The following is a 26,584-nucleotide window of genomic DNA, read 5'->3' as shown; positions in this document are numbered from 1 at the left end:
TCTTAATAAAATAAATTTGAAATGCCATGGGGGAGAAACACCATGCAACAACCAGCATAAATAACAAAGTGACTCAGAATATAAAATATATCTATGTTTAATGATTTTTGAAGATTGAAATATGGTTGAAAATCAAGAGATTCTAGAGATGACCATTCATCTTCATGAAGAACTAAATGAACTTCTAGAAATAAACATTCAGAGATAAATGCTCAATGGGAGAGTGTAAGAGTAGATTAGAAAAAGCCTGAAGAATTCAGGAGCTAGAAGATGAATTAGAAAAAAATTACATAGAATGCAGCACAGAGAAACCAAATATGGGAAGTATGAAAGAGATAAGAGATATTGAGATAGAAGGAGGTAGAATGAGGGCTTGTAACGTGTGTGTACTCCAGTACTCTTGCCTGGAAAATCCCATGGATGGAGGAGCCTGGTAGGCTGTGGTCCATGGGGTCGCTGAGAGTCGGGACACGACTGAGTGACTTCACTTTCACTTTTCACTTTCATGCATTGGAGAAGGAAATGGCAATACACTCCAGTGTTCTTGCCTGGAGAATCCCAGGGACGGGGAGCCTGGTGGGCTGCCATCTATGGGGTCGCACAGAGTCAGACACGACTGAAGTGACTTAGCAGCAGCAGCATGTGTCTAATCAGAATGCCTGGTGGTGGGGAGGGGCGGGGGCACAAGAAATAACAAGCAGAGACGATATGTAAAGAAAGATGGTTGTGATGAATTGATAAAAGACATAAATCCTCACTTCCCGGAAACCAACTGAATTGCAAGCAGAACAAATGCAGAGAAACCTGCATACTTACACTACAGAGGGACGTCCATGGTGGCTCAGACAGTGAAGAATCTACCTGCAATGCAGAAGACTCGGGTTCCATCCCTGGGTCAGGAAGATCCCCTGGAGAAGGAAATGCCAACCCTCTCCAGTATTCTTGCCTGAAAAATACCATGTACAGAGAAGCCTGGCAGGAGTACGTGGTGTTGCAAAGAGTCAGACACAGCTGAGCGACTAACACTTTCACGTAATGGAGAAACTGCAGGAAAACAAAATGAAGATTTAAAAATGATCCAAAGAGAAAAGATGGATTACATACAACAGAATGAAAAGGCTGTCAGCTGACATCTCAATAACAGAGGAAGCCAAAGAGCAGAGGAATAAAATGTTTATTGAGTTGAGAGGAAAAATCTGTGAACATAGAATTAATTACAGAGCATAAATCACTCTTTTAAATGAGGGTAATATGGATATTTAAGACAGACACAACTAAGAAAACTCGAGACATAAGAAGGAATTATGAGGAAGAAAGATAGAATTAATATATACTATTTTCATATATTTAGGTCAAGGGAGGAGTGATTATAGTTCATATATGGTCCAAGGTTCTTCCTGTGGAGGGGAAAGTTATTAGTTAATTTTGAACTTAGGCTAATTTATACATTTTTAAATTTATGGAGTAAAGAATAGAAGAATAAAAAGAGTGTATTTAATTTTCATATGAGTAGAAGAAAAGAATGAAAGGTGAAGTATTCAATCCAAAATAAAGAAACAAAAGAGAGAAAGAGGACCATAGGAAAAAGCAATCAACAATCTAAATAAACTATATAGATGAATAATGGCATGTGTATACAATGGGCACCATAAGTGAAAATGAATTACAGGTATATGCAAAGGTGTGGTGAAACAAGACAGTATAAGAGCAAAGAGGTCATTTCTCAGGTAAGTAAGTATAGGGTGATTCATTTCTGTGAAGTTCAGAAACATGTTTAAAAAAAGAGCAGCATATTGCATAAAAATACAAAGATGAGCTCAAACTACAGAGAAAAACAAAATAATAATAGACAAAAATTCCAGATAAATTTACCTCTGAGTAGAAATGAAGGAATAAAATAAGAGGAATTCAGAACTAATGAAACTTTTTTAAGTGTGTAGATGAGTACATAGTTGTTTATTGTACTGTAATGCTTAGGCTGTGCACAAAGTGTATAAGTATTCTGTTATATTCACTCATCATTTAATAGGAATAATTTAAACATTTACAGCTACTTTAATTTTGTCTTTTATGTGTTGTGAGTTTCTGATGCTGTTTCATTCCAGGTGGATAGCCAGGCGAAATATAGTGGCTATCATTTATCAAATGACTATCCTGTTCCCTATGCAGTAGCCACTCTTGTCATACATCGAATTTTCAGATACATGGGGATTTATTTCTGGACCCTCTTCTATTTTATTGTCACATCTACAGTCATTGATCTGTCTATTCCTCAATCATTATCTTATTGATTTGATCATAGCAGCTTTCTGGTTTGATGTTCTGATATTAGGAAAGGCACATCCCACTTCTCTATTCTTTTTCTTATTTTTCTTGATTATCTGGGGCCATTTATTCTTCCAAATGAACTTCTTGAGATTATTTTATCCAATTCCCAAAAGATTGCATTAAATTTGTAAATTTATGGTAATGTCTTCCCACCCAAGAATATGAAATGTCTTTGCATTTGTTCAAATCTTATTTTATGACCTTCAATAAGATTTTATAGTCTTTTTCATATCAGTCCTATGACTTTCTTGTTAAATTTATTCATAAATATTTTATGGTTTTATCATTATTATGAGTGGGCTATTTTCCCTTTTCCACTTCTAATTATTTTGCTAATGAAGAGAAGAATGGTTAATTTTGGTTATTTATCATCTATCCAACCACCCTCATCATAATTCTCTTTAAAATTTTCGTATTTTTTCACTAGAACCTCTTAGTTTTCTAAATATACAGATACACAATTAGTGAAAAGAGATAATTGTTAGTTGCCTCTTCCAAATTTTTACTAATATTTCATCTTCTTGTTTTACTACACTTCCTTGTTGAATAAAAATGGTGATGACAAGTACCCCTGTCTGGCTCCTGATCTTTACTTGAAACAGTGGTTGACCACTTAAAAGGACATGTTGAGAAGTTGTCCTCTGTACCTTTTTTCCTTAAAAGTTTTTATTTAGAATGACTACTGTATTTCAGAACTTTTTTTTTTTCTTTTTCTATTTTTTGCTCTGGGCCTTGAGATATGTACTCTACTTGATCTTGGAAGATTGGAGTCCAAATGCTGACCATTCTCTTCTTAAATTCCTCTGATTTTCTTTTTGGTTCAAAAATCACGACTCTCTTGAAAACCTTCTTTGTGCAGTGCTCACTCCTCCTGGAGTTTTGATATCTTGTTGACTGTTGAAGTCATTATCCTTCTCCATCAGCTCTACTTCTGGTTGTTCTTTCTCCCCCTGGAGGCCGGACCCCCTAATGTGCCTGCTCCCTGGAGCTCAGGTTCAGACGCTGAAATACTTCGTTGGGCCCCTGTGGAGACATCTGAAGGAAGTCTCCTGCTCTCCATTCAGCACGTGCACTCCTGGTCTCAGAGGCAGAGCACACCAGCTGCTCAGGCAGGATAGATAGCCAGCCTCCCTGAGCCCTCTGTCCCACCTGCCAGAGGCCTCAGCAGCTACTCGGTTCAGGCAAGCCAGAGTAGAAATGGTTTTATCTATTTGATACTATTACTGAGCTCTGTTTTGATATTATCCAGCATGTATTTTTATGACTACTAGTCCTATTGAGAAAAAAAGGGCAGATCTTTAGAGGAGAAACTGTTACCGTTCTGGTAGTTACTGTTGTTGGTTCTTTGCAACACCATAGAATGTAGCCAGCCAGGCTCCTCTGGCCCATGGGATTCTCCAGTCATGTATAATGGAGCAGGTTGCCATTCCCTTCTTCAGGGAATATTCCTGACCCAAAGATCGAACCTGCATCTCCTGCACTGGCAGGCAGATTCTTTACCACTGTATCACCTGGGAAGCCCGCTCTTCTGACTAGAAAGTACTCAATTTTTCTGTGCTAGTATCAGATATTTTCATTGCACTCCATTTCTTGCTTTAAAGGAATAATCAAGAAGTACATATTATTCAGTTTTGTAAGATACACCAATGACAGGTGATCTACCAAGATAATGTGTCGACCTGGGGGCATCATTTGTACAGCAGGTAAATGGCCCTGGAAGGATTTAGCATCCCCTCTGTGCTCATAGGTCTAAAGTGTTAGGGAGCATCCAGGTGGCTCATGCTGAGTGTCTCCACAATAATCCTCAAAATAATTGGAGACAGCCCAAGGTGTCACGGCCTTGAATCATTAGCTGGTGTAGAAACAGGAACAAACCCACATAATGAGGTATCAGCAAGAGAGGGGACCCACCGAGAGCAGCAACATCTGCTCCCCTCTGCTGGAAGACGTAGGGAGCCCCGAGGACCCAGAGAAAGTGGCAAGGGAGCTGAGTATCCAAAGAAAAAATGAGGGCCCTGATGACAGAGAGTAAGACAGATGTGAACCGAAGAGGCTTTAGGCAACGAACGGAAACCTGGGGATAGGAATGTATTTGGAGGAAGCGGTCTAAAACAAAACCATTTTGTTAAAGAAACTCTCCCAAGGGCAAAAATCCAATTGTGCTCCACATTTTTATGCAGCTTTTCTTCCCAAGAATGTCTTCAAAATAACCCTTCAAAGCCCAGTTAAGATAACCTGGTAGGGCAAATAGAGGCAAAAAGGAAAAAAGGAGGGATTATTGTAGTTTTTCTACAGCCCAAAGATGCGCACATTAGAACACAAGCTCTTATAGACGTCCTAAATCCAGTCTTAAGGAATTTCTAGATACCCCCTCATGTTACCGATATGGAAACTGGCTCACGCGTGAAAGAGGCTTGCTTTGGTGGAAAACAGACAGAACCCAGGTCTCTAGTCTCCCACCAAATGCTGTCCACAGTTTCCACTCTATTACTTACGTTGTCGTGTCTGTTTCTTTAGAACCATTGATTTCTGGTTGCTCAGACCTCCAGCCAGCTGTCTTAGGTCTCTGAAGTGTGTTAATCATTTGGTCTTCCTTCTGATGTTCTCCTCATCCCTCTCTGTGCCAGGCCCTCTGCCAAGCTCTCATCAGCAGAAGTAGAACCTGTTTTCTTTGCTCTGAAACCAGAGAGACCACTGCATGCCCATCCTGGAGCTCTGAGTGATGGTGGAGATTGGCTCCAGAGGCCCTGCTCCAGGGCCTGCTCTTCTGTCTGGGGAGCCACACGAGTGGGGGTTCCCACTTTCACAGCGAGAAGTGCTGAGTGCCAGCAAACAGCATGATAAAGATCCAGGCCAGCAGTCTGGGAGCCCCTTTTAAGTGGAGTATGCCTGTGGGAGGCCTCGGGGAGAAAGTTCTAGAAATCATGAGTCAGGTAGCTTTACTGTCATCAATACACTATAGAGAGAGAGATGGCATAGCCGTGCACAAGCTTCCCAGAGGGGAGAGAAGCACCAGGCCTGACTGAGGAGAGCCGCCTGCTGCAGCCACAGGACTGGGGCCCATGTCCAGGCTGCTTTCGATACTGTGTTCAGGTCAGAGGCCCTGAGGTGCAGAGTGGAGACTGCGGAGTTTGGGCTGCGGGCCAGTGCTGTTCACCGTGCCCTGAGAATGTGTGATTTCAGATGCCCCCGAAAGCTGGGCAGTCTTGACTTGGGTCAAGCAAGTTTCCAGTGTAGGGGAAACGGCAAGGGAAGCATTTCCTCAAGATATTGTGAACCGTGCTATTGTGAGTCTGCCTTTTAAAACCGGGCAATACTTGCAGTATAAGTTTGTTCCCCTTTTCGTTAAGGCAGACCTCCTGAAGACTATAACTAGCCCACATTTATATATACTTATGTCAGTAAAACCAAATGGCTTCTTATTTTTCAGTCCGTTTATTCAACCTGTCAGTAATTCCATATGTCTGAATTGAGTGCCTACTATGTGCCAAGCCCTTCACATGAATCAGCTCATTTAATCCTCAAAAAAAAAAAAAAATTCCTGTAAAGGGCAAAGCATCGTTATCCTTGTATTTAAATTAGAGGGAAAAGAGAGTCTGAAACTTGACTGGGCTCACACAGCTAACAAGGCCAGGAGCCCGGGGCTGGGTCAATGTGAGTTTTAACCTTGAGTTACTTGAAACCCAGATGGGATTTGGGAATCATGTAAGTACTAGGATGAGTCCACTCACACACATCCAGCTCCAGCTTGCCCTCACATTCCCACAGACCTCACTTGTCTTTCTCAAGTGAGAGTCCAGCAGAGCTGAGTTTGGTGGTTTGCAGTCTCATCTCCTCCTTCTGGGGTCTTTTGTGAGGCTGGGGGCTCCACAGGAAGGAGTCAAGGATGAAATTCCTGGCAGCTGACTCAGACGACATCTGCCACGGTTGTTGACATTGGGAAAATTACCCAGAACTTGGGAATAAGGCCAAGGGAGAGTGGCAAGTCCTCTTGTGTCATACAGGAACATCTTTTAACAGACTTACCCCAAAATGCTACACCATTCTGTACTAGGGAGTTATATCTCTGCTCACCTCATTAGTTTGTGTTCATCAAAGGCCCACACTATGCAGTTACACATTAACTTGCAGATTTGTTTCCAGTAAAAATACAAACTACTTCTTTCTGGTGGAAAAAATAATCCCCAAAGGGTAAGATATTCTTGCCCTGTAGGTCACTCCCCAGTTGTGTGTCTTTCCTGGCAGTCTTATCCCACCTAATCTCTCCAATGCCTGTACCTCCACCAACTCTCCTTTGAACCAGCTTCACTTTCCTGAGGGTCCCTCATAACCGAGTTAAATAAATTTTAAACACTTGCTCATTTTGTATTCTCATCAGAGTCCTGTTTTCAGGTTTTAGAGAAGTGTCCTTTGGCACTTACATTCTTCACCCCTGACTGGAAACAGTTACTTCCGGAAACCCTGCCCAGGGAGGTAGGACAATGTGTAATATCCTAGTCTGGGCTCTGGTCTGCTGTAGAATTGGTTGGAATCAAACTCCTCAGGCAGAATTGAGAGCCCGCTGAGGGTTAAAAGTCCTTCTTCCCTCTCTCTGTGCCACGCATTTCTGGCTTTGACTGATTGGTGTGTTTTGAAGCCAATTTGTCAGACCCTTAATTTAGTATCTGTGAGCCACACACAGAACAAGTAGCATTACCTTCCAGCGATGGGTAACCACATGTTTCTATGAGGCTTTGGAAGCTGGAACATTGGTCAAGTGTTTCCGAGTTGGTCAAACTTCTTCTTTCATGAAGCACACAGTGGTCTCGGCTTAGGACATGCTGTGTGGCCACTGAGAGGAAATCACGTCTGCCCAGCAATCACTTTAACAATTTCAGGGGAAAAGGCCAGAGGCGGTGGGCAGGGGGACACTGAGGCTGAGAGACATCATAACGGAAGGAGGGGGCTGCGGGCCTGGTGTCCATGCATGACGATGTGCAGGTTTGGAATTCCATGTTCTAAGATCTGAGCAGGACTTCCTCCTGTGACACTGTAAGCCCTCAGAAAAGTTTCTAAATTGGCCACCAGACTGTGTATTCTTGGGATGTGTGAGCAGCAGAGATCCTACTGGCCAGGAGTGCTGACGTCTCTTGTGTCCTAATGTTGGAGAAGCCCAGACTGAACATCTGAACCCTTCTGGCCTGGGTTCCTTGAGGGAACTCATATTCCTGGCTGAGCTTATTATTCCAAGTCTGAGAGATTTGGGGTGAGACTCATTCAAATCTAGGCTCCACCACCTACAATCTACTTGCCGTCTGACCATCGGCACGTCACTGCAGGACTCATATTTCCCAGTCTGTCAGGTGGGCACATGTACATGCCACAGATACATTCAGAGTGAGGGCAGTGCATCTACGTCACAGTGCTGTTACCAGGGTAAGTGAGGGTTAGATAAGCTCATGTAAATATTAGGAATGGTGCCTGGGCGGGGGCGGGTGTTGGAGGACAGGCCTTTTGACCGGGTGTGGAGCAGGGGGTGCTGAACCCAGGAGAGGGGGCTCCCCTCCAACACTGAGTTCCCACAAGCTGACTGAAGCTTTCAGGGAGCCAGAGTCACCCCACTTCCCTGGGAGTACAGATTGGGAAACAGCAAATTTGACTCTACAGACTGGTTCTGCCCTGTGAGGTCTGCCTGGAAGCAGTCCAGGCCTGACCCTGGTGCCTTTCCCCCCTTGTTCTGTACCCCAGGCTCTGGCACCCCAGACTACTGTGCTGTCTGAGATCTGGGGCTCTGCCCCCTGACTTTCAGACCTTAGGTCAAATCTCACCTCCTCTCTTCCCTGACCTGCAGATGGAAGCCAGCCCACTGCAATGCCCTGTTTCACTCCTTCCTGGCCTTTTCTCCAGTCCACATTTGCCTTGTATACGTTCACTTGTTCACATTCTTATGTGTCTTTCTGTGATATCAGTGAACTGAAGACAGGGTCCCAGTCTGCCTGTGTCCCTGGCACCTAGAATAGGGTCTGTGGCCCATGGCAAAGTGAAAGTGAAGTCGCTCAGTCATGTCCGACTCTTTGCGACCCCATGGACTGTAGCCCACCAGGCTTCTCTGTCCGTGGGATTCTTCAGGCAAGAATACTGGAGTGGGTTGCCATTTCCAGGTGCCCCATAAATATTTATTGGATGAATGAGTGGATGGAGAGCTGGCTAGCAAGCACTCCTAAAGTGCCACCCCCAACTCCACATGGTATGTAGAAACCGCACTGGCTCTAGACCTGGGTCTCTGCCTGGCTCTCATACAAACCTGAATTTTGCAGCCACTTCCGAGGCACTTGGGTGTCTTCTATAATGATGGATTCCAAGTTTACCAGACACTCTGTCTGCAGACCATCTTGGGCATGTCTAAGGTTGAGTTGTTAGGGAAGATGTGGGCAAGTACTGTGACCATTACCCAGCTCCAGCTGATACAGCCCACATCACTGCTCCTCTACACACACTCTTCCAAATGCAAGCCCTCACTCTAGGTCTTTCAAAAATTTGCCCACAGCACAAGATATAGGCTTTAGCTCCCTGCTGGATCCCTATCGATGCACAGAAAGTAACGCATATAATCTGTGTATAAGGGCCTATGCCTGCTGACAGGTGGGCCCTTCATCCCTGTACAGATACATTCTGTCTGCAGAAACCAGAGACCACTGCAGTGACAGGCAGGAGTTCGTGGCAGGCAGCAATGAGGCCATCAGCAGGCAGGGTGGCCAGTTCCTGGGACTGCATTTGCTGCCTCTTATCTTCAGTGTCCACATCGCACTCCCCTTGGCCTGTCTTGGGCCCTGCAGAGCGTGCAGCCACCGTTGTTGTTCACTCACTCAGTCGTGTCCAACTCTTTGTGACCCCATGGACTGCAGCATGCCAGGCTTCCCTGTCCTTCACTATCTCCCAGAGTTTGCTGAAACCCGTGTCCATTGAATCGGTGATGCCATCCAACCATCTCATCCTCTGTCATCCCCTTCTCCTCTTGCCCTCAGTCTTTCCCAGCATCAGGGTCTTTTGCAGTGAGTCAGCTCTTTGCATCAGGTGGCCAAAGTAATGGAACTTCAGTTTCAGCATCAGTCCTTCCAAAGAATGTTCAGGGTTGATTTCCTTTCAGATTGACTGGTTTGATCTTACAGTCCAAGGGACTCTCAAGAGTCTTCTCCAGCATCACAGTTTGAAGGCGTCAATTCTTCGGTACTCAGCCTTTTTTATTTATTTTTTTACTGTCGAGCTGTCACATCTGTACATGACTCATGATTCTGCAGCCACCATAGAACCATGCCATCACCTCACTAGGGCTTTGTGGCGGGGTGGGGCCAGGTAGTAGGGATTTCAGTTACACCCCTTGTCCGGGGGACTGAGGCTGCTGGAGGGGACTGAGGCAGTACTGCTTATCGAGAGACCTAGAATGACCTCCACAGGCCATGTGAGGGGAGGGGCTTCCTCAGTAGGTGAGCCGAGGCTGAGTTATCAGACAGAACACTGCACTGGGCAAATGTACCCGAAAGCAATGAGTATCCCAGAGTGGAACACTAAAGGGTTTCCCCTCCTGTGGCATTCAGCCCATATCCTGCTGGGAGAGGACACCTGCTCATTGGTGTACCTTGTGCAAGGAACCAGTCAGAGACTGAGTCAAAGTTTGGAAGCAGAAGAGCCCAATTGTCTGTGCTCTGTCCTGCGGTCAATGGTGACAAAACAAGGAAGGCTTCTGCTCCGGGTGAATGGGGAAGGCTTGCTCCCTCTGATCCCTCCCCTCCAGTTGGGTGGCTTGTCTGACCACTGCTGACCTCCACCGCCTCCACCCATGCCCTGAGGTAGCAGTTCCAGGTCTGGGGCAGTCACGTGGAGAATCCTCATTTGGATCGCAGAGAGAGGCTTTAGCACTGACTGGTACAGATGGACTTGTTTCTTCTGCCACCATAACTTTCATGTAACAATTCCCATGTCTGACTGTGTTCAGTAAATTTAATTAGTGTTGAAAAGCACTTATTTGGTGAGATGATCAGTTTCTAACCTGGGTAAATGACTTTCTTTATGACTATAAATTAAGCGCATTATATCTTTTCCAGGCATCATGGTTGTCCCCATAAATACTGTAGGCAGTTTCTGGCAGTCTCACTTGGTTACCTTTCCCATTACTGGTTTATCATCGTCCTGGTAGGAGTGGGGAATTCATTCTGTTTTAATAACAAGGAGGAAGTGGTGACAAGGGACTCGTTTATGAAACCACACTTGGCGGGTGTCTCGGTGACAGGGCCGGGGATCCAGGCCACCCCCGTGCACACTGTTCTCAGCTCTTTGTGGGCCTGCTGGCCACAGATGGGGAAGGGCGGTGCAGGGCTTTCAAGTGACTTTCATCCTCATTGCAAATCATTAGGAATCATATGTGTGCCAATAGCCCATTTCCACATCGGAAAGACCTGAGGTAGACGGGATTCTCCCCACGCCCGCCCATGCAAACTGGCCCTTCTTTTGATGTTTTCACTGGACTAGGTGGTCTCCAAAGAGCCTTCCTGCTCTGCCACTCCTGGTTCCAGCCCCCAGTACCCCAGGAAAGGCCCATCTCTATAAACAGTTGTTTCTCCTTCATACTGTCATCCCTCCAGATCCCCACTTGGAGAAAGCAAGAGAGATGCACCCCTTAGCAGATCACTGCATACGGGCCCCCTCTACCCTCCCATCCCAGCTTCTAGCCTGGGAGTTAAACAGAGTTAGGGAGGATAGCTTTGAAAACTATTGTGTTTCATAAATCCTGAGCCAGTGATGGGGGCAGGGGCAAAAAAACAAAGTCTCTGTATCCTGGGGATCTCCTGAGGCCAGAGAGTCGGTCAGGCCCTCCTGGGCTCAGGGGCTTCAGAGAAGGGGCACTCCAGCTGGCAGGGGCAGCAAATGGGCCCCAGAGGTACACTGAGTCTGAGGTACCCAGAGAGAGGGCACAGCCTGTCTGGGTGGGCAGCCCAGCCAGGGTAAAGCCCCCAAAGCAGGCACTGTGAGACCAGAGACTCAGAAAGCTGGGCTCGGCTTCTTAAATGGAGCCACTAGTGGGTGTCCTTCACATCACACGGGAAAGTTGATGAGAATAGTCATACAAAGGCAGCACTTTGGGTCCTGGCATTGTCTTGGAAAGAAACAAAGGCTGATATTTTTAGAGCCTGTTAGTTTCTTCTGGTAGCCGCCAGCACTTTCCCAGGTAACCTAGGAGAATTTTGCTAATCAAACAGGCTCTGTGGCAAAGCAGCCATAAACACCGTGGGTGGGGGCCCTCCAGCCCAGAGCCTCCCACCGTGGAGCCAGCACCCCGGCTTCCTCTGCCCATCAGCCTTGCCAGTAGGGCAAGCGGGGGCCCATGCATGCCATTGAGTCTTTGCAGTGACACGCCAACAATTAGCAAAGTGGATAAAGGAGAGTCACACGCCCACTTAGGATCTGCACTTTTATACTGCTAAGAGATATTTTGACCTTCTAGTTTATTATGATTCAAGAAAAAGTCAATATTTCTTAGCTTGCCAAGGCTGAAAGAATTTAAATGAGTTATTGAATCAAGCAGTTAATCTACTGATAACTGATTTTTTCCCTTTCAAATCTATAATGATGAAAAGCAGACTTAACCAAAAACAAGTTTTGCTTTTTTTTTCCTTAGGCATTTTAATCCCATAGAGTAGGAGTTGAGGCTGGAAAGTTCAGTCTTGACTGCCAGGGCCATTCTGTCTTGCCAATATTTTGAAGAAAATTTAATTAAAACTTAAAAGCAAGGACTTCTGTGGCCATAAAATCTGTAAACATGTTTCAATTATTTGTGTTTTGATATTCCTTTATAATTCTCAATTTCCTGTCTGTTGCCATCAATGCCACGTGGCCATCATCCAGTTTTCTGGGCTCCTGAGGAATGTCCCGTAGCTGATGGATGCTTATTTAAGTGTCCACATAAGTGGGACTTTTCAGCAAGAAACCACTCTGCCCCAATGCTCTGGTGTGTGAGCTCAGGACACCACTGCCTGAGATCATCATGGGTGTGTGTTGGGTAGAGGAGACACACAGCATCACGGCAGCTGCTATTTCCATGGTCTCAGTCCTCCTGCCCACAGACACAGGCTGTAGTATTAAGCCAGAAGGACTGTTGTTATTATTAGTCACTCCGTCGTGTCTGACTCTTTGCTACCTCATGGACTATAGCCCGCCAGGCTCTTCTGTCCATGGAATTCTGCAGGCAAGAATACTGGAGTGGGTAGCTGTTCCCTTCTCCAGGGGATCTTCCCAACCCAGGGATTGAAGCCAGGTCTCCCACATTGCAGGCGGATTCTTTACCAGCTGCACCGCTGGGGAAGGGCTGAGCAGTGGACTGCCGGTGCTACCACTGCCACTGTGTCTTGGAGAACCGTCCTCTTTCCAGGGGAAATGGTCAACCTCTGACCTCCCTGCCTTGGCTGCCCCCGTTCCTAAACACTTAGAGAACCACCTTCTCCTTACTCCACTGTTACTCACTAGTCTCCACCATGGCTCCCCAGTGCCTAACATATCAGACTACAGTTCCACTTGGCTCTCTGAATCTAGCAAGACAGACCCACCTCTTGCTACCCCTTTCTTCCCACCCCCACTCCTGCACAAAACCCCTCCTCATGCCAGGTCTCCTCCCTAAGGCAGGCAAATGCTCGCTGCATGGTGGTTATAGGAACCTTGGCTCAAGCCCCCATCCCTTGGCAAGCCCTCCACCTCTCAGTCAGCAGGGTCCATTGGTACCTTACCACCTCCACATGGCCCTCTATTTACTCCTCCCTCCCAGGATGGGCAGGGGTTGTGTCTGAGATGTTTGATGGGAGCCAATCATAAAACCTGAGCTCTGCATGACAGGGCATTGCTTGTAGCACTCCTGTCCACCACCCATTGGAGGGGTAGGGGCTCCATGGGGCGCCTGAGCCCCAATGCCTCTGCTTCACAGACTCTGGCCAACACAACCTGAAAGAACCATGCAGGTGGCCCGTGCCCCTGAGTGCTGGCGGCTGACCCTCTGTGTTTGTGTGCCTTGCAGGACTTTCCAGCCATGATGAGCTGCCGGCCTCCTGTGGGAAGAAGTTGTGCAGCCGCGGGAGCAGGTGTACGCTCAGCAGGGAGACGGGGGAGCCCGAGTGCCGATGCCTGGAGGCCTGCCGGCCCAGCTACGTGCCTGTGTGCGGCTCAGACGGGAGGGTGTACGAAAACCACTGTGAGCTCCACCGGGCTGCCTGCCTGCTGGGGAAGAAGATCGTCATGGTCCGCAGCAAGGACTGCTTCCTTAAAGGTAGGAAGACGGCGCCATGCCTCTGTGCTTGGGTTTGTCGTAGATCCTCTAATGCCTTTCTGACAAATGACCCAGGTGCTGAGTCTACAGGTTAAATGTGTTTAAAAAATAGAGAAAGAGGAAGATTGGAGCCTTAAAAGCAGCAGCAGTGTTTCAGTGTTGCATGTGCATTTGTGTCCACCTCCAGAGGCCCCTGCCCTTGAGGAAGGGCCTGGGAGAGCAGAACCAGGGGGCCCAGGAAGTCTGGGCTGGTGCAGAGCCCACGTCCATAGGGTCCAGGCTGAAAGGCACTGCCTGAGCCTCTCTCGCAGGGTGGGTCCTGCCAGGTGGTGGCAGGGAGCACAGACCCCTCTGGACTATGTCTCGTGAATCAGAAGGTCACTCTGTGCATAGAATGTAGTCAGATGGGCCCCTCTGAACCCCAGGACAGAGGTTCCCAGCATGGCAATCTGGCCTAGAGTGGTCGCCTGGCCTGTCTAGAGCACCTGAGAGCAAACTAAAGAAGGTCCTGCATGGACGTCAGACCATCTCCATGGAGAAGGGGGCCAAGGGGTTCATGCCCGGTCCTTGAGTGAGAAGAGCAGTGCCAGCTCCTGGCAGAGGGTAAGAGCCTCAGGGTCAAGGCCTGTGGCTCTTCGTGCATGAATATCATCTTACTAACATGTGGCTCAAGGCCCTGTTGACACCAAGAAGGTGTCAACAGCTCACAGGTGTTCCAGGAAGTGAGAGTCAGGCCACAGATTTCTGTGTCTATCTGGCTGCAATGAATGGTGCATGTCAGAAGCTGTAGAAGTGTTTGTGATGCTGAGCCCAAATGGCCACACATGAATAATCTAGGTGATGTGAGACAGCAGAAGCAGCTTGTGTGCGGGTGGGAACAGGCCCCCTGGCCTGAGCTGCGGGATCTTGGAGCAGGGTTTGCGGGGCAGGGTGGTGCCCACATGGGCCTGCTTGAGGTCCCAGACCTGCTGTGGGGCGGGGCCGGGAGGGGCGGAGAAAGCTGGGATGGAGCCCCGCTGCCCCGAGTGCCTGTGATGCTGACAGGAAGGGACTTCTGTGTGGCCGCAGCTGGGGGCCTGGGCTTCAGGAGGAAAGGGCCAAGCTCAGGCCTCACTCTCCCAGGCACCAGGTCCGTGTGGCAGGAGGATTCACGATGCAGGAGCCCAAGTCTATGGGCCTCCTGTAACCCTAGAGAAGGTAGCTTTCCCTCCTCACCCACGGGCCCTGGCAGGGGTTCCTAGAGCAGGTGGGTCTCTGGACTGTTGAGTTTATCCTGTGATGGGAGGAGTTTTGGACCCTTTAATGGGCATGCTTGTAACGTGAATGCTGAGGCACTTCAGAAATCACAAGGCCCAATATGGAAATCAAACAAAAACAAGCCCAGGAAAAATGTCCGAGGCCTGGAAGCCCTGCCCAGTCCAGGCCTGCCTGTGCGTCGGCAGCCATGAGCACTGAAATACTTGGCCACTTGCTCCAGCTTTATTGGTCGTGTTGCATTTTATAGACTGACGTTCCATTCTCCAGTTTCCAGTATTCCCCAAGACTGTATCTTTCTAAAGGTTTTTATTTCTACATCAGAGTGTGGACGGCCTCCCTCACCATCTGTTATTCAAACAGCATTTCTCATTTCACGCAAGGGAAAGTCAACCACTACAGAACCTGCTGCGATGAGGGGGTGACGGGAAAGTTGGGAAGGGGTGAGCAGATTAGGTCTCAGTTCTGCTTCATGCTGATTGAATTTATCCACTGAATACTTCTGATTCAGTGGGGTTTTCACTGATGTTGTGAAATCCCACCCACTCACCATGGCAGCGCTGATCTCCAAACGATCCTTTTTCAATGGAGAGAGGTGCGGGCAAGGTCCCAGAGGGACCTGGGTTTGCAGGCCAGCTGTGTGACTTTGAGTGAGTGACTCCACCTCTCTGGGCCGTTTGCTCGGCTGTAAAAAGAGGCTGCTGACAGTTTCCACCTGCTCTGTGGAGAAAAATAAATAAGATGCATCAACAGAAACCACTTAGCATGGGGGGTACATTACACATGTCGGGTATTAATGACACCTGTTGTCATCGTTTATCTAATTCATGGTGGCCTCAGGCCTGGAGCAGGAAGATGCACGAGCTGTGAGGGGGATGCAGAAGCAGGAACAAGGACTCCTGCCTGGCAGGTCTTGGGCTTGTACAGCTTGCTGGTAGATGGAGATTGGAGGTGGGAGGTGCTGAGAGTCAAGCCATCCTGAAGATGTTCACCTGCAGCTAGGGTTCCCCTTTCTGCAGACCTCATCCCCTGACTCTGAATCCCACAGAGAAGCCTTTACTGCCTCTGTTTCAGCATCAGCTCCAGTCCCTGGAGGCAGGAGGGCCAGCCGGCTTCTCCTCCCCTAGTGTTTCCATAGGGAATGCCCAGCAAGCAGTTCATTGACCCCCCAGGGCCTTGGTGGCTGTGGAGGCAGGCGAGCCCTCGGAGGGTGCTTTGGGGGAGGACCTCCATCTTTGCCAGAACCATGACTTTCACAGGGAGCAGGAGGTAATGGATGGACAGAGTGCTAGAGGGAGGCAGGATGGGATTCCTGGGGAAAAGGAGGGTGGGTATAAAGGACAGCTTCCTACAGTCCTCACCCCAAGATGGCAGCAGAGTGTTTAATGCCGTCTTGAGCTCCAAGGATAACAGTTTGTCTCTGTCCCAAATGTCCAGGGAGTTATTGATCCAGGAAACTTGAAAATACCTTTCTACCTGTCCGAACAAAAATTCTAAAATCCTTCATGTTTCATTCTCTTTTCCTACCAGACTTTACAAAGAGAAGTTATGACTTCATTCTCTGGGGCTTTCTCTACCCCCAAAAGTCACTATATTAGGATGGTTCTTATGGGGTTGGAGTGTGTTGAGCAAGGGGGATGTGGGCTTCCAGGCCAGGCCACCACAGTTCAGAGCAGTCACTCTGCCACCAGAGCCCCTCCCTGCACCCTTGTTGGGGGGTGTCTTCTTGGGGGTACCACCTGGGGTCACACGGAGCTTACTGCTGTGCAAGGAAGGAGAGGCAGCATTCAAAGACTGCGTATAAGAAAACTTGTGGTAACACATTCTAGTTGCTATGGCAATAGAATATTGTGTGAATACAGAATGAAGTACAACATCATTTAGAGATCATTCACTGGTGAGAAAATCAAAATTGAACTCTGCAGCCTTGTCTCAGAGGCCATTGGCAGCTTCCATACCAGCTCTCCTGACATCTGAAAAGCCAGGGGCATGAAGGAGGTGGGATACTGTCTCTTTTTCTCCTTGGGACAGAATTAGTCACATTTGTCTTCTGCACCAAATACCTCCAGTGAACACCAAGATAGTGGGTAGATTTCTCTGTACCTTTAACTTCTTCTAGAGTTTGTATCTGAAGTTATCTTGTGACACGGCATTCCTATTTGTGTACTAGTTAGCACTTTTAAAATGATTTTTCTGACTCAGCTCTGAGTTCAGGCTTTATCTCCTATGCTTTTGGAGAAGAGGAGCTTGCCTCTCAGCCATCACTCAGCACGCCAGGCTTGTATTATTTCAGATGATACAATGTCATAGTTAGGCAGTTTTCCAAACAAACCATGAAATTATGGAAGAAAGGAGCCTGTTAGAGGTTCAGTTCTAAACAGACCCTTAAGCTTCCTCATCCCCAATGGCATTTGAAAGTGCATATTCACGCTTCAGGGGGGAATTCCCAGACTTATGAAATCAGAGGAAATAATTGCCACTTTTTTATTTTGAAAGTTAAACATACTATAGGCTTACTGGCAAACTTTTTTTTTTTTTTTCTGAAGTGTTACTGAACACAGGAATAAAAACTCAACCTTCTGTTACAAATTAGCAGAGCAGATACAACTTGCTGCCAAAGACTTCTTTTCTTCTTTGGGGTATTTAGATGTTGTTGTTACTTTAGCGTCTTATAGCTTTAGGAATATAAATTGAGTCCCATGCCTCCAGGGCATTTCCACACTTCCAAGTTTCTTCTGCCCTGCCAGGGAGAGATACTCTCATTCCCAGCTGTGTCGGCCTAGCCTCAGGCAGACTCTCAGCTTCCCCAGGTGTGGAGGCAGCGGGCACAGGGGTATGGTGGGGGCAGACATCCTAGGGGTTTGGTTTCACTCTGCTGGAGTGGTCCCTACAATAGGGAAATGCTGGGGCCTGAGGAAGCCTCATGGGGAGGCCCACACTGAGGGATTAGGTGGCACAGGACCAGAGGCATCAGCTTGAGGCCAGTCATGGGACCATTCCACGCTGCCTTGGAGAAGACACATAAGCTCTCTCTGTCTCACTTACTATGTCTGTAAGATGGGGTGATGATAATGCCTACCTCACAGAATGTCATGAACATAAAATGAGCAGTGCTAGGCACATCATCACAAATGCTCTTCTCTAAGCAGTATCAGCATCACTCAGGATAATGGCAAACATCGGGGCACAGTCAAGGGATGGATGCAGGAGGCTCTAAGAGCCCTGCTCACATGTGATTACTCTCAATATAGGTTTAGAAGTCAATGGTGTGAATGTCCTGTGAACAAGGGGAGAGAAGAACATTTGTCCTCCATGTTTATTTAATGAATGACTGGAATTTGACCTCCAAATGATCAAAATTCTAAAACCTTTTTGAAAAGAAATGTAGTGAGTCATCCGAGTTCACCTGGTAAGCTTGTAGAGGTGGAAGAGAAGAACCAAGAACTCCTGATTCCAGGGCTAGAGGAAGGTTCTGGAATGCAGGAAAGGCTTTCGGGAACTGCTGGTTGAGCCAGGGGAGGGATTGGTCCACCTAAGAGTGGAAAGGGGAATGTCTAGGGAGGGAGCTGGAGAAAAGACAATTGAGGTGTATCTGGAAGAGTGAATAAGGGCTTCGTAGGGTGCAGACATGAAGTAGTAATACCTACAGACTCTCAGGACAGAGCAAGTGATTAAAATGCAGGTCCTGACAGGGAGCTGGAGTTGATGAGGGAGACTATGGGTGAATGGAGACAAGGGGGTAAAAGATAGGCCTGTGTGCCAACCTAGGTAGTTTGAACTCAAGTGGACTATCAGATAAGACAGTTCAACCTTCCCATTTCCCCACATGGGGACCCAGAGCCCCAGCGAGGCCTCTAGTCCGCAGGCTCTGCTGCTGTAGTCCACCCTTCATCATCACCCCCAACTTTGGGGCTCTTTTTAATTCAGTCCCAGCAAGTCATGCTCACAGTAGACGAGACTGCCTTTTCCTTTGCCCCCAGGAGACTTCGTGGAGGGAGGACTCAGGGGCCCTGGTCAGTGGGTAAGGCCCCTGCTGCTGGGTTGGGCCTCCTGGCTGTGCAGGTCAGTAAGAGGCCCAGCTGGGAGCTTCTCCAGGAAAGCCAGCTGAGTTATCCCGAACTCACAGCCCCTCCCCACACCAGAGCACCAGCCACTTCCTCTCCTCTAGGGGAGGAGTGGGAAACTCAGCAGCAGCCAGAGGGGCCCAGAGATGAAAACGCAGAGCCTCTGGGGCGTGCCCTCCTTTAGCATGCTCTGGCCTCCACTTTCTCCCAGCCCCCTTCCTGTTTCCAGTTTCTTCCAATTGTCCTTCCACTCCCGGCCCCACCTGCCTTCTGTCAAAGGCCACTGCTGCTTCCCCAGGCCTGGCAAAGGAATCTCTCTGTACCCTTCCTGGCCTTCACTGTGAGCTCCACACAGGGAATGTGGCCATTTTCCACCAAGCTGTCTCACTCATAGATGTTGGTTTGTTTTTAATTTTCTTGAAGTATAGTTGATTTACAATGTTGAGTGTACAGCAAAATGACTCAGTTATACATGTATATTCTTTTTTCATATCCTTTTCCATTATGGTTTATCATAGGATATTGAATATAGTTCCCTGTGCTATACAGTAAGACCTCGTTGTTTATCCATCCTATATATAATAGTTTGCATCTGCTAATCACAAACTCCCAATCCTTCCCTCCCCAGCCCCTCACCTGTTTGAAGTGAAGTGAAAGTCGCTTAGTTGAGTCTGACTCTTTGCAACCCCATGGATTATACAGTCCATGGAATTCTCCAAACCAGAATACTGGAGTGGGTAGCCATTCCCTTCTCCAAGGGATCTTCCCAACCCAGGGATTGAACCCAGGTCTCCTGCATTACAGGTGGATTCTTTATCCACTCCCCCTGGCCACCAGGGGAGCCCACTTAGCCCTTTGGCAACCACAAATCTGTCCTCTATATTTGTGGATCTGTTTTTGCTCCATAGATACTCATTTGTGTAGTATTTTAGATTCCACTTGTAAGTGATATCATATGGTATTTGTCTTTTTGTTTCTGATTTACTTCGGTTAGTACGATAATCTCTAGGTCCATCCATGCTCCCACAAATGGCATTATTTCATTCTTTTTGATGACTGAGTAATATTCCATTGTATGTATCTATGTACGTACATAGCACGTCTTCTTTATCTGTTTACCTCTTGATGGACATATAGGTTGTTTCCATGTCTTGGCTATTGTAAATAGTGCTGCTATGAACATAGGGATGGATTTATCTTTTAAAATTTAGTTTAGTCTGAGTATACACCAAGGAGTGGGATTACTAGATTATATGGTAGCTCAGTATTTATTTTTTTGAGGAAACTCCATACTGTTTTCTGTAGTGATTGAACCAATTTACATTCCCACCAATAGTGTAAAAGGGTTCCCTTTTCTCCACACACTCTCCAGAATTTATTATCAGCTTTTTAGTGATGGCCATTCTGACTGGTATGAGGTGCTACCTCACTGTAGTTTTGATTTGCCTTTCGTTATTAATTAGTGATGATGAGCATCTTTTCATGTGCCTGTTGGTCATCTGTATCTTCTTTGGAGAAATGATTATTTAAGTCTTCTGCCATCTTTCAATTGGATTGTTTGGATCTTTTGTTATTGAATTGTAGGAGCTGTGTGTATACTTTGGAAATTAAGCCCTTGTTAGTTGCGTTATTTGCAAATATCTTCTCCCATTCCATAGGTTGTCTTTTCACTTTGATTATGGTTTCCTTTGCTGTGCAAAAGCTTATACATTTGACTAGGTCCCATTTGTTTATTTTAGCTTTTATTTGTATTGCCTGGGAGATTGATCTAAAAAAACACTGATACAATTTATGGTAGAGAACATTTTGCCTGTGTTCTCTTCTAGAAGTTTCATGGTGTCGTGTCTTATTTTTAAGTCTTTAAGCCATTTTGAGTTTATTTTTGTGTATGGTGTGAGGGTGTGTTCCAGCTTCATTGATTTACATGCAGCTCTCCAACTTTCCCAGCAATGCTTATTGAAGAGATAGAGACAGTGTTGAATGTCCTCTGGGTGGCCAGGCTGCGCAGAACCTGAGAGTTCTGCATGGTGAGGACTGGAGGCCTGACTTCACAGAACTAACAGCCAAGAGAAAGGTCAGAGTCGAGTCTGCAGCACCCCTACTCTGTGGGCCATTGTATGGCCATGCTGTAGCCAGAGACATCCCCAAGACCTCAAGGACCAATGGGAGTCTTCATGGACCATCTCCTTCTTGCAGCCTCCGCTATAGGATCTGCCAGCATCAAAGCATCCCAATAGCCTCCCAGCAAAATGGCCCTTCGGTCCCAGTCATATAGTATCTGCTTCCAGGATCGAGAAACATAACTTAAATGTGTGTCTTCTCTGGATATTTACTCTAGATTTTATGCAAGGAAATGTCCTAGTGTGAGCACCCTGCAAGTGTGCAAGGCTGCTATCAGTTCAGCATTTGTGGTGTGCTTCACAGAACTGCCACACTTTGGATGAATTAATTACATTTCAGTAATTAAAAATTGCTAATAACTTACTGAGCTGAGAAAGTCTTGCACTGCATTGATTTCACTTATGGAAACAAATCGCAGTCTCTAAGGCCCCTACAGTGTCCCCTGATCTTTCCCAGCACCTGCTCCTTATTCCAACCACTCCTCCTCTGTGTCCACCGACAGTCTCACACATTCTCATGCTAAAGCCAAGCAGAGCCGGCTTTATCCCAGCATCCCTCAGGTACCATTTCTACTCTCCCTTTCCCTCTCCCAGTCACCCAAAGCCCTGCCTGTGCTAGCTGCCTCCTCTTCCCCAGCTCCCCCCCCCCTCACACTCTGCCCACCAGGGTCTGCACCTGGCTCCTGTCCCCACCAAGGTCACTCTGCCCTTGTAAATTCCAAGGCCGGGTAGTGCTTTCCAGGCCTTGTCTTACTACATTCTTCCCACAGTGCTGTCATCACTCTTCCTGGTCCTGCCAGCCCCAGCCCTTCTGATTCTTCCCAGGGCCCCTGTCCTGTCTCCTGGTCAGATACTTCTTCAAACCCATCTTCCACGTGGCTTTAAGAGTGACCACTCCAAGAGGTAACTCTGGCCACATTGCTCTGCTGCTTGAACTCTTCCTTCCATTCATTCAGAGAACATTCACTTCTTATGAGTCATGTCTTCTCCGGGCACTGAGAATACAGCAATGCACAGACATACAGGATTCCTGCCCTCACGGTGCATACAATTTTGTATGGGGGACAGTAAGCAAGAGATAAGGTGGTGACACGTGCCATGGAGAAGAAGAAGATAGGGAAAGAAGTTACAGAATCTAACATGAGAAGTGAGTTTTGAGCAAAGGCCTGGAGGAGGCTGAGAGGTTAGGGAGCAAGGTATTTGAATATCCAGGGAAAGAGCATCCCAGAAGAAGGAATAGCTGGTGCACAGACCCTGATGTGAGCGCTCTCCTGGAACGTTTGGGGATCAAAAGGGGGCCAGGGCTGCTGGAGCAGAACACAGAAAGTGAGAGACATCCGAGAGGTAAAGAGATACATCCTCCAAGTGGGGCCTTGTCAGCAATGAAAACCCAAACTCTTAGCCACCATGCCGTGTTTTCTTTCTAGTTTTCACCACCCCCACCCAGGGATGGCCTTGAAGGGACCTCCTTCTTCATCACCACCCCAGGAAGCTGGGAGGGGTGTGCCCTGGGCTGGAAAAGATGGCCTGTCTAGGAGTTCATCATCAAGTATTTCTAGCTTCACCCTTTAAAAGAAGTAAACCTACAGGGCCCAGGGGATTTCCTGCATAAGTCCCAAGCTAAGTCATGTCTGACTCTTTGCGACCCCGTGGACTGCAGCACTCCAGGCTTCTCTGCCTTTCACTGTCTCCCAGAGTTTGCTCAGATTCATGTCCATTGAATCAGTGATGCCATCCAACCATCTCATCCTTTTCCTCCTGCCTTCAATCTTTCCCAGCATCAGGGTCTTTTCCAATGAGTCGGTTCTTCACACCAGGTAGCCAAAGTATTGGAACTTCAGCATCAGTCCTTCCAATGAATATTCAGGATTGATTTCCTTTAGGATGGACTGGTTTGATCTTCCGGCCATCCAAGGGACTCTCAAGAGTTAGTGTACATATCCTGCTATCCTGGGTGTCCTTATGAGTGGGGAAATGTGATTTGTCTTTCCATCCTTCGCTTATTGGAGATGTTCCATTCATTTCGTAGATGAATGCACAGATTGATGATTATATGTTAAATGGGGCTCACACAGTTCCTGAGGGGACCCCATATGAGAGGATGGGAAGGCCTAGCTGGAATCCCTCCATTCAACACATATCACAGGGTCCCAGCCGAAGAGGCGTGGATTCATAAGGAATCCTCCTCAGATTCTGTTCCCTGATGGCGTAAGGAGTTGAGGGGACTTGAGGGAGGAGGGGGGCAGAAGAAGGTGGGGTGGGGGTGACATGGAGCGTCCTGACCCCCAAGCTTCCCTGTAGGAGGCTGCTCAGGAAACGCGCTGCATGAAGAGCAGGGAGGCCCTTGGTTCAGGGTGCTTAGCACCACTAGTGGAGCCCATGGCCAACACTTGGGGAGCTTTGGATGATGATCAGAAGTCAGATGTTTAATTACTGGAGCGAGAAGAAGTTGATTTGGGACTTCTTTAAGGTTCTCCCCTAGTGCGCCTTCAATTAAGATCAAGGCCCCCGTGCAGCAGCCGCTAAATGACACTGCATATTGAATCTCTGTGCTCAAGCAGTTTATCTAATTATCTGTGTGACAAACTCAGCAGCTGTCAGACCAGCCACAACTGAAACATGTTGACTCTGTCCCTGCCTGAAAGTGTTTGCTGCTTACTAACAGGCTGAGGGCAAGGGCTCTCTGGCTCTTCTGGGCACACAGAGTCCCTCTCAGGTTCTGTTCCCTGATGACATAAGGAGTTAAAGGGGCCAGTGGCTGGGAGGACGGTGGGTCCATGAGTCCACACATGGGTCCAAGAACAAGTTCTGTTCTTGTTTCTCGACCCCACCCCACCCCCAGTCTCACCTGCAGCCCCTGTGGCTGGCATGGGTGCCCAGACTCTCTGCTTGCTTTTCTGGACAGGGAAACAAGGTACTAGTCTGAACCATCTTTTTTCTCCAAAGAGAGGGAGATGCCACTTACCACTGTGCCAAATTAACTGAAATAAGTCAGGAGAGTTGGAGGGTGGAGTGGTCACGGGGTAGCCCAGGGAGAGGTAGATATTTGGTAAGCTTCCCCAGCAGAGCGGGCTCCTCAAAGGCATGAATAAGGAGATCTAGCTCTCCAGAGTGGAGCTGAGTCCCCACCCAAGACAGCCAAGGGACAGAGCTACAGAAACCTGGAGCCCAGTCCTCCACCACGCCTGAGGCTCAGGAACCACCCAGGTTCCTATTGTGGAGGGACTTGTGCCCAGCCCTGTGCCAGGTGCCACGGAGCAGCAGTGTCCGGAACATGGGGTGTTCTTGAAGCTACTGAGGGCAGAGCTCCCCAGGGACTCACGGACGTGGGCACCTGGTCCCCACAAGCCTGCCCTCTGCCCTGCTTCTCATTATGCTTGCTTCTGCTTTGATGGATTCCGAGCTCTCATTAATGAAGGTAATCGGAGTGAAACTGTTAATACTTTCACGAAGCTCCCCTAAATGAAAGCAGTAAAATCACTTTGCTTGCAGGTAATTAAAATCACCAGATACAGTGAGCTCCATTCACTTGTTATTAGCAGGGGGTGTGAATGGTGCACGTCTCTGTAGCAGGAAGAAAGGGCTCATCCAGTGACCTGGCAGGCATGTCTGTTTACTGCTCTTCCTTAGGGAGCTGTGTCCCACTGCCTGTCCCTCCGTCCACTCCCGCCCGCTTTGGTCAGCTGAGGTGTGGTCGCAGGCCTGTCCCTGGTAGTCTAGAGGATGCCTCTGTGAGCCCCGCCTGCCCTGCTCACTGTGCCCAGCTGAGCTCTCTGATCCTCTGCCCACACCTCATCCTCTCTCCCCCTCCCCACCTCTCCCCCCTCTCCTTCTCCCCTTTGCCTATGTTCCTGCTCACCTCCACCCCACGCCACCCCCGGCCAGACAGTAGTAGCATGAAGGTCTTGTTTACATGCCAGGCGTCTCTCAGTAAACACTCTGCTCATGGTGTTTTCTGTTTGGTTGGTTTTTACTCAAGTATAGTTGATTTGCAATATTGTATTAGTGTCAGGTATGCATCAACATGATTCAGATATATATGTGTGTGTGTGTGTGTATATATGTATTTTGTATGTGTTTATGTTATCCTTTTTTTAAAATTCTTTCCCATTATAGGTTATTACAAGATGCTCAGTAGTTCCTTATGGTATACAGTAAATCCTTGTGGTTTATTTATATATGGGAGTGTGCATCTTTTAATCCCATATTCCCAATATATCCCTCCCTACCCCCCATTCCTACTTTGGTAACCGTTAAGTTTGTTTTCTGTGTCCGTCTGCTCACGGTTTTAAAGCAACAAACTCTCCATTTTAAAGAGTTTTATGGCTCTCAGGGCAAACAGTTGTAGGTATCAGGAAGACCTAATGAGAACAGGGATCTGTTAAGAAGGAAGGCAGAGCCCACTGCTGGGAAATGTGGTTTCTTTCCTGTGAGAAATGCCAGCAGGAGCCCATGGACTCATTTAGAGAAACAGTTGCCAGGAAGCAAGATGCACCCTTGAACGTGCCTGTCTAGAGGTTGGGGAAAGAAGTAACTCGAGCTGAAGGCTCCACCAGGCTTCCTTTGGTTGCAGCTCCACAGGGACTCAGTTGGTTGCATTTACAATCTCCAAAAGTTGCAGCAAATTATTATGAGTTCACACATCTCATCCTTTTAAAGAGATCAGAGGTTTGGATGAGAATGGAGGGCAGGTAACACACGCAGTGCATGCTGTGTGCTGCACCCAAACCTGGGGACTTCATCTCTCTTTCTCACCAATCCCACACACCCTCCCAGATAAAGACTGTTATTGTCCCTATGTGGCAGATGAGGAAACTGAGCCTCAGAGAGGTTTAGTGACTTGTCCAAGACCCCTCAGCTGGTGAGGGGGAGAGCTGCCCTTCAAACTCATGTGTCTCTGACTTTTTGATTGTGAATGTTACATGTTTTAGCACCTACTGCTCTGCCACGTCCGTCTCTTATACCTATAGTGATTTTTATAATTAACAAAAGGAAGCCAGCTTTGAAACTCTTCAGACTTTTAAAGCACTCGGTGATTGTTGCTCACCATCATGGCAGATGGTGCCTGTGTCCGTGTTCTGTTCTGAGGGAGGCATTTTCACACATGGAGCTGACAGTAACCTTGCTGTTAGCCACTCTTGTCTCAGCAAAGAGATGGTGTTTTTTAAAAAACATTTCTTCCTTTGTGGTGTTTGCTCCTCTTGTGCTTTCTATGTGTGTGCTGGTTTTTATAAAAGGACAGAGATGTGGCAGTGAGCTCTGCCCAGTCTGGCCCTGGGTCAGGATGAACTCAGAGGCACCAGTGCTAAGCCACCAACCGGGCCTGCTGCTAGCAGACTCGGCCTCTCACTGCAGCCCCAGGTGGACTCCTGGGGGGACCACGGGCCTCTGGGATGGCCTGAGATGGTGTTCCTGGAGAAGGGGGTTTGAGTGGGTGTGATCAGGAAAAAGGCTGCATCATGCAGGATTACCAAGCAGCTACAGGGTGTGCCCCAACTTAATTCCACCTGTTTGCTCACATTCCCAGAGCA

At 47.6% G+C, this 26,584-nt stretch overlaps 1 protein-coding gene across 5 annotated transcripts in view; it reads left to right on the top strand.

Moving 5' to 3' along the window:
* Positions 1 to 26,584, top strand: part of FSTL4 (follistatin like 4) — a 657,291-nt gene that overhangs the window by 424,176 nt on the left and 206,531 nt on the right. For 4 of the 5 annotated variants that reach the window (XM_020908080.2, XM_070465356.1, XM_070465357.1 and 1 more), the window contains one exon: positions 13,367 to 13,615. In XM_020908080.2, the coding sequence (XP_020763739.2) occupies positions 13,367 to 13,615 (249 nt within the window). Of the gene's footprint in view, positions 1 to 13,366; positions 13,616 to 16,758; positions 16,868 to 26,584 lie in introns of those variants that run through there. The other variant, XM_070465358.1, reaches the window with a different exon arrangement.

Source organism: Odocoileus virginianus, chromosome 3 (assembly GCF_023699985.2).
Source record: "Odocoileus virginianus isolate 20LAN1187 ecotype Illinois chromosome 3, Ovbor_1.2, whole genome shotgun sequence".
In the NCBI taxonomy this organism is placed as follows: Eukaryota; Metazoa; Chordata; class Mammalia; order Artiodactyla; family Cervidae; genus Odocoileus; species Odocoileus virginianus.
This window is presented reverse-complemented; position numbering and strand designations above follow the sequence as displayed.